This window comes from Hemiscyllium ocellatum, chromosome 18 (assembly GCF_020745735.1).
Source record: "Hemiscyllium ocellatum isolate sHemOce1 chromosome 18, sHemOce1.pat.X.cur, whole genome shotgun sequence".
NCBI classification, from domain to species: Eukaryota; Metazoa; Chordata; class Chondrichthyes; order Orectolobiformes; family Hemiscylliidae; genus Hemiscyllium; species Hemiscyllium ocellatum.
Genome location: NC_083418.1, coordinates 54,236,804 through 54,250,980, shown reverse-complemented (window position 1 = coordinate 54,250,980; position 14,177 = coordinate 54,236,804). Strand labels below are relative to the sequence as shown.

The window sequence follows — 14,177 nt, the reverse complement described above, 5'->3', positions numbered from 1 at the left end:
AGATTCCAAGGAAAATTGTAGTGAAGTGAAGGAGAATTGCAGATCATAAAGTCCAGCCAGTTCAAGGCAGGACTGCCAATGGTGGAACATTTGGAATCAGGGATGTGTAAAAGGTGAATTTGGAGAAAGCTGAGATCCTAATTGCATTTTCTGTTTCTAAATCAAATTTTCAATATATCCATTCTCATTCTTGGGTTTAGGTCAGGTTCATTGCAAGCACGCTAAAAAATTCTTTTTGTGATTACTTTGCATCGCATTTTGTGATACGTCATTCTTTCGTAAGTTTGCAAAGCCATAATCACCTGACATCCAGCAAAGTATGACTGAAAACACCTGTATTTGCAAGACAAAGTGTGATCTTTGCACTTATGGGTGTTTCACACAAACGTCTGTCTGAAATGCTTCTACTATTTGTTTAAACATTGAGCTCATGTAAAACTTGGGAATAGATACACACCCATTAGACTGCAGAGTACATTCGCTTGGAAGCTGTCTTGAAACAAAATCGACAACTTGGTAAGTTGGATGTGCTTTTGAGTTATGGAATTGAGAAATATGATTCTATTGCTGATAGTTTGCAAGAACTCCAAGAAATTTAAAAATTAGCAATTAAAATGCTTAATAATTGCAAAAGAAAATCCAGTTTGGTCTATACTGTTGCAGTGTAGCTTTAGTTTTGTAAAATGAAGAAATATTATAATTCAAAAAGATCTTTCGTGACTTCCTAAAACAATTTATAGCAATCAAATAGCTTTCTATCATGAGGGATTTTTGTTGAAGAAATGTAGCAGCCAATTTATATTCAGCAAAGCTCCCAAAAACTGCAATACGATGAATGTCAAATAATAATTATTAGTGATATTGGTCGAGAGATAAATAGTGTTGAATTTTTCCACCCTCCTTCAAATAATACTTTTTTTTATGTAATCACCTGAGAGACCAGCAAAGGTGTAATACTTCCCTTTGTGTTGCACAGTCAGTATTTTGTGTTTTTGGCCTTGGACTGAGGTTTAACCCATAGATTTTCAATTTAGAGGCAAGAGTGGCACTCACTGAGCCATTCTTGGGGATGTGGTCAGTACAAGGTTTTGGCGTTTGAGATCAATTCAGAAACTAAGATGAAAGATATAACTTAAATCATAAACTGGGAATCAGATGGATTTTCAAATGTAATGACTTCAATGTGAAGTGAAATTAGGTTGGGACTGAAAACAAGTTTGTGGCCCAGTGCTTTCTGTCTCCCAACAGGTGGATCAGCTTATACATTGTAACTGAAGAAATCATTTGAATTCAACAGTTTGCTTCTATATTGTACCTTTGACATGACCTAATTATAGAGAATCGTGGTTGGGAAATACAAATCAAACAAATAGTCAGCAAGTCATGGAACAAGGATGAGGAAACATTACTGGGAAATGGAGTTTCTAAAAGGTTGCTATAGGGGATGAAGTAAATGGGGCTTAGTGAGGGATTTGGAGTAACCAGGGTCATGTGGAGTGAAAAGAAGTGCCACAAAAACACTTAAGTTCAATACAAAGCTGGAGGAGTTCGGAGTAATAAGGTGTAGAGAGATTACAAGACAAGGAGGCAGGTCTGTAATGAAATGCTTTGAATGTTACCAGGAATGAGGGATTTTAGACAGAAAGATTAGAGAAATTATTCTCCTTGGTGTAGAGAAGATTAAGAGGTGACCTTATTGAGGTGTTCAAAATTATGAACATTTTGACAGGGAAATGAAGGATATTCTGTTTCCATTCATTGGCATGTCAGTAACTACAGGTCACAATTTAAAAATGATCAGTAAAGGAGATGAAGAGAAACTGCTTTACATGGAGAGTTGTTAGGATTTCTAAAGCACAACCTGAGAGAGTAGCGGAGTTGGATTCCATAGGAGGTTTCTACAGAGAACGAGATATATATTTGAAAGTAATGAGTTTAAAGTGCGGTGGAGATAGGGCTAGAGAATACAAATAGCTCTCTCGGGAGCCAGTACAGACACCTTTAGTCGAATGGCTTCCTGCATGTAAAATTCTATGAATCTGACAGGAAGCCAATGTATTTTAGCACAGACTGTGCAATGTTTCATTCATATGTTTGCCAAGGTTTTAGATCAAAAGCATAGCTAGTCTTAGGGGTGTGGACCAGGGAACATTGGATGATTCACCACTTAGGAGGCAAATGTAAACATTTTAGTGGGTGTTTTGTGGCATTGCTAGTGGAAAATTGATCATGACTAATAGGTTAAACAATACAGAAAATCTTGCATTATCATGCCACTAACACAGACCCATATTTGTGCTGGTCTGTCTCTTTAAGGTCACAAAGTCTATTTCCAAATGGTTGTAGACTGATGTAAGAAAAAGACACAAAATGCATGGAATTCCTTTGTTTTTCTTATTCTGCTTATATATGTTTATGCATGATGTTGGCATTTCATATTGATTTTTTTTATTCATGCATTTGTTATAATCCCAGTTGACGGTATTACTGAAGAAGTCAAACAATAGAATAAATGAATCTCTTTACAGAAAGCATAAACTTGAATATTTTGAAATACTCAGTAAAATATATCATATCATTAATCCCAAATAATTCCTTGATAGATTCCAAAAAGATGCCCTTTACATTAACCAAATGAATCCTTGTACAGTACTAACACCAGAAAAAAAATCTCAACCATGATTCTGTATAGCTTTTAGGCCATCTTCAAATAACCTTATCAAAGTTTTATCCAAGCACTTACGGTCTCAAACTAATGCTAAATTTCTTGTTCTTTGGTAATCTATTTTTAGCGTCTTCTCCATCTCTCGGGAGCATTGCTTTACACATCGTGCTTCATCCACCTGCCCCAAATGAAGCTAAAAAGTTTTTTTTATATTTCAAGCGATGAGTGTTTCCTCTAAGTTTAATAAAGAAACCAAGTGTGGAAGTTTCTCAGTGAAACTTTGATGTACAATTCTTAAACTTGCTTGGCTATAAACGCTCCTAACATAAATAAAGTTCATTAGTCTCAACGGCTACTTTTCCATCAAATTGTTTAAAAGTAATTACCGTAGCTACAGATATATTGGCACATTAATCACTAAACACTTCAAACACAAAGTCCCATATGTCACTAATTCAAAATTTAAAAATCCAAATTTAAAAATAAATGATATTAATATACATATATTACATACACATTAAAATCATCCTTTCTCAGAGATGGAATGTGGTCATCAATAGCTAGATCAACTTTGTTGATATTTGCAAATTGCCCCAGAGAGTTGGTGAGCTGCCTGTTGAACCACTCCAGTTGTTGGAGTGTGGAGACACCCACTGTTAGGAAGAATCTTGGATAAAATTTCAAGTGATATGGAGGGGAACTTATAGGTGGTGATAGTCCCATGAATTTGCTGCCTTTGTCCTCCTAGGAAGTAGAAGCCATGGGGTTGTGGTTAAAGGAGCCTTGGCAAGTTACTGCAGTGCATCTTGTAGGCATTACTCATTACTACAGTTTTAGTGGTGAAGGGAGTGACTGTTAAAAGTGGTGGATGGGATCCTAATCAAGTAGGTAATCTGTCTTAGATGGTGTCAAACTCCTTGAGTGGTGTTTGCACAAATCCAGGCAAATGGAGAGTATTCCATCATATTCCTGATTTGTGCCTCATACATGGTGGGCAGGCACTGAGGAGATAGGAGGTTTAGCCTCTGACTTACTCTAACCATGGGACTTATATGACTGCTCTAGTTCAGTATCTGGTCAATGGTGAGGATGTTGATAGTATGGGATGTAGGATTATGATGAGGAAACATTTTTTCTTAGCGGTGTGAAACTCTGGAACTCTTTGCCTCAGAAGGCAATATACACAGAGTAACTGAATTTTTTTAAGACAGGTTCTTGCTAGGCAGGGGAATTAAGGATTACTGGGGATACTTGAGAATGTGGAACTGAAAGTGCAAACTGACAGGCTATAATCTTATTGAAACATGGAGCAAGCTGAATGGTCTACATATGCTCCTAATTCATATGTTCATTTGCTTCATCAGTGGTCATACCATTGATAGTTGAATGGCTATTGTTAGAAGTGGTCTTTGCTTGTCACTTGCATGGCATGAATATTATTTGCAACTTAACAACCCAAACCTGGATATTGTCCATAAACCCCCACCAACCCAACCTCCACCCCCGGCACCTTCCCCTGCAACCGCAGGAAATGTAAAACTTGCGCCCACACCTCCACACTCACTTCCCTCCAAGGCCCCAAGGGATCCTTCCATATCCGCCACAAGTTCACCTGTACCTCCACACACATCATCTATTGCATCCGCTGCACCCGTTGTGGCCTCCTCTATATTGGTGAGACAGGCCGCTTACTTGCGGAACGCTTCAGAGAACACCTCAGGGACGCCCGGACCAACCAACCCAACCACCCCGTGGCTCAACACTTTAACTCTCCCTCTCACTCCACCGAGGACATGCAGGTCCTTGGACTCCTCCACCGGCAGAACATAACAACACGACGGCTGGAGGAGGAGCGCCTCATCTTCCGCCTGGGAACCCTCCAACCACAAGGTATGAATTCAGATTTCTCCAGTTTCCTCATTTCCCCTCCCCCCACCTTGTCTCAGTCGGTTCCCTCAACTCAGCACCACCCTCCTAACCTGCAATCTTCTTCCTGACCTCTCCGCCCCCACCCCACTCCGGCCTATCACCCTCACCTTGACCTCCTTCCACCTATCCCACCTCCATCGCCCCTCCCCCTAGTCCCTCCTCCCTACCTTTTATCTTAGCCTGCTTGGCTACTCTCTCTCATTCCTGATGAAGGGCTTATGCTCGAAACGTCGAATTCTCTATTCCTGAGATGCTGCCTGGCCTGCTGTGCTTTGACCAGCAACACATTTTCAGCTGTGATCTCCAGCATCTGCAGACCTCATTTTTTACTCGAAGATATTGTCCATAAAACCTGGCCAAGCCTATGAACAAGGATCGCTTCAGTCTCTGAGGAACCGTGAATGGTGCTAAATATTGTACAAACAATAAACATCCCCACTTCTGACCTTATGATGGAGGGAAGGTTGTTGAGGAAACAGTTGAAGATGGTTGGGCCTAGGAGACCAGCCTGAGAAACTCCAGCAGTAGTGTTATACAATTATACAAGAGTTGTATCACTTTAAAACATATCAATACACAATTTGCAAAATTTAAAAACCTTTGACGTGTAATGCCGAGTATAACATGGTATAATATCATGTAATTGATATAATTAATAGCCTATAATGGATTTATAATACAGATCAGCCATGATTTCAGTGGAAGAATCAGCATAAGCTTAAATTATTGAACAGCCTCCTATTCCTATTTCCCATTGTAATGTAAAAATCTTATCATATGTATCCTCATCCCGTGATATGAAATAATAATGTTTCAAAATGTGTGCTGAACTATTTTACTTTGAACTTCTGTTCATTGCTGTTAATACCTGAAACAGTGATGGAAATATATAATCTGCAAGTTCTAGTCAGTGATGGCACTGATTTATTGTTATCACTGAACAATCAATGAAATTATTGAATATAATGATCAGTCAGTTTTCACTTAGAGCAGTGAAACCTATTGTAACCAACTGCAAAGATAATGGTCAAAAGATAAATAAAGTTTTTGGACCCCAAGTAAATAAATATGGGGCTTGACTCACACAATCACTATATAACACTGATTGTAAATAGGTATAGTGTGCCTGACAGCTCAATTTAACATGTTTAATGTGTGGCTGAGGGAAGTTAGCATACTTTCTTATTTTGTGCGCATTTTCAGCCTATAACGCTTTGCAAAGAAACAGAGCAAAATGTGTATATCTCTCCCTGTCAGTGCCCCTATATTGGCAAATTCTCTGCTATGCCTCCTTATGGTAATGCATATAAACTGGATCTCTGTAGCCCCAGCTAAAGCTAAGGAAGTCAGATGACAGTGTGTCCCTAGATGCGCAGGACCTCATCTTGTGGGCACACTTTATTGCTGATGAACCAAACTCCCAACAAAGGGAATAACTCCATTATTTGTGGCTATCTTGGAATAGCTGAAAGGTAAGGGAGTAAATATTGAAAAAAAAAATCTGGAGTGGAGCCCATTACTGTCTCATATGTAAATATATAAACTCTTCAGCAACTCCTAAAACCAAACTGATGCAATATACACTGCTGTGTATTCCTTTAGACCCAAACAGGGAGGTCAAGAGGCAGTTCCCGCTATTTAGACAAACCAGGGCCTCCATAAATTCCCCCTAGGTTTGTGCTCTGGAAAGGACTGCCCAGTCTTGCTGCAAGGAAACAGTATTTAAATGTGATATGCCCAACTCAATTGATATAGCCAACAGGTGCAACAGGTTATCTCCAACAGGAGAAGGAACCATTATTACGTCCAATTAATCAGCTTCGTCTCTGACTCTTTAAGGAGCTGACCTGTTCTACTCTATTTGCTCCAATAGCTGTTTGCAGCTTACAAACCGTGCTTAACAAATAGGCAGAAATTATTGTACCAGGCAAACAAAATAAAGCAAATGAAAAGAGAAAAAGTGGCAGTTCTTTGACCATCAAGCTTGAACATTAGGACCATGCCCACACGGTACATACAGAGCATGTGATGTGAAAGACAACTATGATCAGCTGTAAACTTGATAAGTTGAACATGAGCGTAGCTTCCGTACAATAGATGAGGTTCATTGAAAGAAAAACATTACATGTTTATTGAACAACAGAAGGGTTAAATGGAATTAAGTAAGAACGTTCTCCCCGTGTCTGGGTGGGTTTCCTCCGGGTGCTCCGGTTTCCTCCCACAGTCTAAAGATGTGCGGGTCAGGTAAATTGGCCATGCTAAATTGCCCGTAGTGTTAGGTAAGGGGTAAATGTAGGGGTATGGGTGGGTTGCGCTTCAGCGGGTCGGTGTGGACTTGTTAGGCCGAAGGGCCTGTTGCCATACTGTAAGTAATCTAAAAAAAACATTGTACGCATCACTGTTGAAAAACTCCTTCAATGATAGAGTTGAAAACAAATGCTTCTGAAGATATTCTCTCCATAAGTCTCTCAGACAAGGCCAGTTAATCTATGCTCCACTGCAGAGGCAAAAGACCAAATCTATGAGGAGCTTAACGCAGCTTCCAACTGAATTCCTAATCAGAATACTTTTAGCTGCTGAGGGATTGCAATGCAACTGTGGGCAGTACCACAAAGCATGACCCATCTTTCTCAGGCATTGTGACTTGGGAAATATAAATGACAATGGATAGAGACTATTGAGCTTTACTGTTACCATGAGCTTTGTGTAACTAGCACCTTCTTCACAACAAGTAGCACAAGGTGAACTGGACACATCCAAGATCAAGGCATAGGTGTGAACTGTATCTGTTCGTCACCAGACATGATTTTCTAAACAGCATTCTCAATAATTGTGTAATTACCACAGCACTGACGGCAATACAGTTCCCTCCCTGGTGTGCACTAGGCATGAATGCTACCTTAAATAATTTTTAAGGATGAAGTGCAAAGATGCCGTACTCAGATCAACTCTGTTCAAAAATAATATTTCCTTGACACAATTTAAAAAGCACCCTCAAACATTTCCACACAAGTGGAGAAGTAAAATGGAACATATTTTGAGGCAGCATCTATAAATAATCACGTTCTTAATATATGGGAAACAAAAGTAGAAAATTCTCATTGGCTTGAGGCAAACATTACTGTATTGATTACCCAAAGCCAGTAGTTAAAGCAAAACTCAATCATTTCCGGCCTTTCTTCACAGTGAAGCTGACACCTTTTTTAAACAGTTCCTCTAAACTTTGGCTTTGGGACATGTTCTGTCAATTAATCCATTCTCAATTATACATCAGATCCAAGCGAGATGATTCTGAATATACTAATATCCACTAAAATCCAATAGACTAGTAGACGCTGCATCAATGACTACTATTCACTACTTTCCAGAAAACCTTGATGTCCTTCACCACGGAGAATGCAAGAATCATGTATTAAAGATCATAAAGGCAACAAGACCAAAAGTTCTAGTAAAAGCAAAAGTGGGAGAGGTCATCTTCTGCAATAAAGAGTTGGAGAGCTGGATGGAAAACTACCTTGGGTAGTACTCCAGGGAGAACACAGTCATTGAGAAGTTCCGGATACCATAGAAAGCTTGACTACCATGACAGCAATGGATATCAGCCCCACAGCAGAAGAATTTAGCAAAGCTACTGGCTCACCTGCCCTGGGCAAAGTTCTAGATTTTGATGTTTTACCACCTGAACTGACCAAGACTCCTGCAGATTTGCACAGGTTTTTTTAAATCTCTGCTGAAGGAAGGGGAGAAGTGCCCCAGGATATGGGACAATTATAGCATGAGCATGACTATCAAAGCATCTCCCTGCTGAGCATCATGGGATAAAGTGCTTAGCCATGATGTCTTTGTCAGTATTGCTTCAGAATTGGAAGATCTATGATTTACTGCAAGAGAAATGCTGTGAATAAAGGAGACCATTATATTTTGTCTCCATTAATTCCAGTAAGGATTTTGGCCTTATAAGTAAGGGCAATCTATTTAACCTGCTGGAGAAAACTATTGCCCATCACGGTTCAACTTGATCTCCTGTTTCCATGACCACTTGATGAGTAAGATGATCCCTGACAGGGCATCAACAAACCCCTTGAGATTTGCAGTTGGATCAACTTGAATTGTGTCTTGGTAACCAGCATTTTCATCTCTTTGCTGCTGTCATACGCCTCCAGCCATCTCCAGAGGATGTTGTCAAGGTTTCTTTTTGTCATAGTTTTGATTATGAACTGAAATGAGAAAAGAACTTTTAAAAACCATGTTTGTGAAACTTTGTTGCATTTCTTAAAAGCAGGTAATGTGACACTCATTGTAAGCACTGTTTGCACAGCTATTTGTTCAATCTGTGGTTGAAGTGTAGTTTCCAGATGAGCTGGTCCCAAGGGTGTGTACAAATAGCGATTCAGCTGGCAATGTGTAGCTTATTGCTCTGTGATAATTAGTGACCAGTTATTAATAACAAAAGCCTTCTGCCTTACAACAACAACAACTATGTGATTGGTTCTCTGGTATCTAAATAGCTTGTGGCTATAAACAAGATCATGAGAAATGATCAGATCTACTCTAGCTTGGCAAATTCCCTGTTCTCTATAATAAGAGCCATGTAAATGAAGGATACCAGTTTATTTTTCCTTCAACAGTTACTTTAAGCTGTGACTTTTAATTAAAAAGTCAGAGATCTTTTATAAGTGTGAACCAACTATCCCAGGGAAAGAAGATTAAGAAGCAACATTCTAATCAGCAGTAGATTCATCTTAGCAGATTCTGCGAAGTTGTTGCTACCTATGTATACCTAGGCTCTACAAGCCTTAACAATCTGGACCCCAAGGGCACAGCCTTAGAGTAAAGGGAAGACCCTTTAGAACAGAGATAAGGAGAAACCTCTTCAGCCACGGAGTGTTCAATCTATGGAATTTATTGCCACAAAAAGCTGTGGAGGTCGTGAGTATTCAAGACAGAGATAGATAAGTTCTTGATTGGTAAGGGGATCAAGGATTACAAAACTTATCAGCCATAATTGAATGGCAGAGCAGAGTCAATGGGCCAGTTGGCCTAATTTCTGCTCCAACACCTTATGGTCTTATTATGCTCAATCGATCACTTCACACTTAAGTCCAACCCCAAAGCTACAGTTGTTATGTTCAAGATGAGGAAGAAAATGTGGAAAAACAAAAACCTTACTGAGAACACTGAACTGCAAGTCTGCAAAACCTCCATCCTCAGTGCTTTCCATGATAATGGTAAGACTTGGACAACATATGTTTGGCAGGAGAAAAGGTTGGAGTTTCTTGCTGTCACTTTCTCAGGCATATGCTCGGCAACTCATGACAGAATAAGGTCACCAACTCAGAGATCCTGAAGTATGCTAATTCCATCAGTATGCACTCTTTGCAAATGAAGTCTACACTGGTTTGGACAGATTAATTGGACGGATGACAGTTACATACACAAATGAATTCTTCATGGTGAATTGCCCAATGAGTCATGGTGCCCTGGATGTCCATCCCTCTACTACTTACAACTGAGTTATGAGTATGGTGGTCATTAGCTCTTACAACTGGAAGGGAATTCCTGATGGCAGTGAGTCCTACAGGCTAATTGTTTGGAAACAGACTGGAAACAAATGGCTGAGCGGACCAAGAATGGGGCACAGAGAAATCAAAAGCTGGCAAATCATGCATTTTTTCAGCCCACTGCCTTCGTCTGTGATGGAGACTGCCACACCAGAGTGTGGGGCTCTTAAGTCACAACAGACAGTGCTTAGCATAGAGTTGATTAGGATGATACAAATCATTGACATAAGATAGGAAGCCCTCCAACCCTGGCAATATCCTTGTAAATCTTTTCTGAACCTTTCAAGTTTCACAACATCTTTCCGATAGGAAGGAGACCAGAATTGCACACAATATTCCAACAGTAGCCTAACCAATGTCCTGTACAGCTGCAATATGACCTCCTAACTCCTGAATTCAATATTCTAACCAATAAAGGAAAGCATACCAAAAGCCATCTTCACTATCCTATCTACCTACGATTCCACTTTCAAGGAGCTATGAACCTGCACTCCAAGGTCTCTTAGTTCAACAACATTCCCGAGGACCTTTCATTAAGTGTATAATTCCTGCTAAGTTTTTCCTGCATTTCCCAAAATTCTGCACCTCGCATTTATCAAAGTTAAACTCCATCTGCCGCTCTTCAGCCCATTGACCCATCTGATCAAGATCCCGTTGCAAAGTGTGGTAACCTTCTTCGCTGTCCAATACACCTTCAATTTTGGTGTCATCTGCAAACTTACTAACTATATTAGTAAGTTAATATCCAAATCATTTATGTAAATGACAAAAAGTAGAGGACCCAGCACTGATCCTTGTGGCACTCCACTAGTCACAGGCCTCCAGTCTGAAAAACAGGCCTCCACCACCATCCTCTGTCTTCTACCTTTGAGCCAGTTCTGTATCCAAATGGCTATTTCTCCCTGTATTCCATGAGATCTAACCTTGCTAACCAGTCTCCCATAGGGAACCTTGTCGAACTCTTTACTGAAGTCCATATAGATCCCATCTATCGCTCTGCCCTCATCAACCCTCTTTGTTACTTCTTCAAAAAACTCAATCAAGTTTGTGAGACATGATTTCCCATGCACAAAGCCATGTTGACTATCCGTAATCAGTCCTTGCCTTTTCAAATACATGTACATCCTGTCCCTCACAATTCCCTCCAAAGATTTCCCACCTCTGACAGACTCACTGGTCTATAGTTCTCTGGCTCGTCCTTACCTCCTTTCCTCCTTTCTTTAACAGTGGCACCATATTAGCCAACCTCCATTCTTCCAGCACCTCACCTGTGACTATTGATGATACAAATATCTTAGTAAGAGGCCCGGCAATCACTTCAAAGCTTCACACAGAGCTCTAAGGTACACCTGACCAGGTCTTGGGATTTATCCACCTTTATGCGTTCCATTGCATAAATTGTTTTTTACAGGATGAATATATATATATATATTTTAATTTTGTACATATGAGTAATCCCTGTATTTTGCGTGTTCCCAGCTACCCCTTGAGGAGGTGCTGGTGAGCTGCCTTCTTGAATCATTGTAGTAATTGTGATACATACTGGGGTCTCTTAGTTAGGTTGCCTTGATGGCTGGATGGCTGATTTGTGATGTAGAGTGATGCCAACTGCGTAGTTTCAATTCCCACACTGACTAAGATTTCCACGAAGGGTTCTCCTTATCAATCTCACCCCTTGCCTGAGGGAGGGTGACTCTCAGGTGAAACCACCACCGTTTGTGTCTCTATAATGAGAGAAGCCCTAATGGCCTGATAAGACTATGGTGAATTTACCTTCATGATACAGTGATGCATAGATTTTTAACCCAGCAGCAGTGAAAAAAATGCCAATATAGCTCCAAGTCAGTATAGTGTAAAACTTGGAGGGGAACTTTATAGTTTTTCGATGCACCATTGTCTTTCTACAAAAGTCATGGATTCAAGAGAGGCTGTGAAGGATTCTTTCCAAGTTGCAGCAGTGTATCTGTAGACAGTACACACTACTACCTGATTAAAACTGTAAGAAGAAGGAGCACAAATAGACCTTTTGAATTCCTTCTACCATTTAGTGATATCATGGCTGATTGGATTATCCTCAACTTTACTTTTCTGTTTTATCCCCTGATAAATCTTGATTCCTTTAATACTTAGAAATCTGTCCATCTCAGGCTTGACTTTAATTAATGATACAACTTCAAGAGTGTTCTGCAGAAAAAAAATTCCACCAATTCACCACCCTGTGAAAGAAAATAAATCCTCATCATTCTTGCCTTAAATGTGTGACTCCTTACTTTGTGATTATGTCCTCTAATCCTAGACATTCCCACAAGAGGAAATAACATCCTTGCATCTACCCTTTCAAATCCCTTATCGGTCTTAAATGTTTCCATAGGGTCACCTTTAACATTTTATACTCCAATGAGTACAGATCCAACCTACACAAAAAGAAAACCCCTTTTTACCCAGGTTCGAACTTGTCAACTTTCTCTAGTGTACTTGGAAATGACGAATACCTAATGTGCTGGAGGGGGTGGCCATTGGTGGGCTGTTTTGTTGCAATAAATCCACCCAATCACCTTGAAATTAAAACACTGGTTATTTCGTGATTTCTTAACATGGCACACAATGAGCTTTTGCTTGTTATTACGTATGTTTACTTCGGTTTTGTTTTTTCAGGAAACTGAAACTTGGAAGGAAGCAAATTAAGTCAGAACCAAATATGACATCTAACATATTAATGGATTTTCTGAAAATACCAGAAAAATATCACTGTGTGCAGCAATTCAACCAGAGTGTCATCTTTGCTTCACAAAGAACCAAAGAATATATTGGATTCAAGGACCCTGAGTCCAAACTGAAGATAAATAATTCAATGTTGACTGATATTTTCCTGATGACCTACATTAACCGAAGCATTCAGTGTAAGCTGACAGAATCAATCAGTTGTACAAAGATGACGGAGGAGCAGACAATCCTTTTGGGCACAGATTGGGTTTGGGCGGTGCAGGATACATCTTCCAAAAACCCCAAGGTGCAGATTGCAGTGCAAGCCATTCACATGGAGAGCAAAGAAGACCAGGCGATGAAGATGAGATTTCAGGTGACTGAGTCCTTGAAGCTGGCAAGGCAAGAGACAATCAACAAAACTGACCCTGAGAAATTCAGTGATTTCTGTTCATCCATCGGGAAAGACTGTTACGGGCTCTTTCTTTTCTTTGGGTGCAAGGGTGACCCAAAGTCCATCTGTGGCATCCTGAGCAATGACTTCCACACACATTTGGGAAATGGTCAGGAGGTTGACAACACTTACCTACTAGATTGCATTGAGAAGGCTAAGACCTTTGTAACTCCAGGAAAAATGTTGGAGCTGATCCTTCAGAAAGAAGGTGTCCCAGACAACTTAAAGCCAATCTATGTCAAGTTTACACAATAAGCTGCACCAGCAGACCACTTTTCATAGTGTTCAAAAACTTTCCAACAAGATGGGGCAAATCTTTTCTTTATCATTTGAGGAAACAGAACTTTCCAACATAGCACTCCACTGCTTCTCGAAATTTCTTCGCATCTATGCGTGGTGTTCACATCAATTAATTCCTATAAACGATGGGAGTTTTTATTCTTCAGTCATCCTTAAAATTAGAAGTCGTAGAATCATAGAATTTGAAAGGGAATAAGGAAGCTATTCAACGCATTGAGTTTGTATCAGTCCTTTTGAAGAGTAATCAGTTCCCAAAAGCAAAAGCCAGTATAAATGGTGAATGACTCAACTCATCCTGTGTACTTCAAAAGGGATGGCCAATACTGGAATAAATATTAAGTATGGAACAAACAATATTGGTTTTATGTTGTTTTTTCCCTCTTGAGTTAACACCATTCCTGGGAGCATTCCCATATCCCTGCAAGTATTTCACCTTCAATTATTCATCTAATTTCAAGAATATTATTGAAACAGCATTCACCACCTACTATTAACTGTATTCCTAATCTTAATCAATTAATACACTTGATAATGTCCCTCATGTCCCCTCTGTCAATATTGCCAA

At 39.8% G+C, this 14,177-nt stretch overlaps 1 protein-coding gene across 1 annotated transcript; it reads left to right on the top strand.

Moving 5' to 3' along the window:
- Window positions 1-428: 428 nt before the first annotated feature.
- rep15 (RAB15 effector protein) lies at window positions 429-13,744 on the top strand. The gene is made up of 2 exons (XM_060838553.1): window positions 429-516; window positions 12,811-13,744. Exon 2 carries the CDS (start codon window positions 12,854-12,856, stop codon window positions 13,565-13,567), a length of 714 nt encoding a protein of 237 aa, XP_060694536.1. The 5' UTR covers window positions 429-516; window positions 12,811-12,853; the 3' UTR covers window positions 13,568-13,744.
- The last annotated feature ends 433 nt before the right edge of the window (window positions 13,745-14,177 follow it).

Coding starts and splice junctions, on each gene's coding strand:
- rep15 (XM_060838553.1), top strand. CDS start 12,854: ATGACATCTAACATATTAATGGATTTTCTGAAAATACCAGAAAAATAT.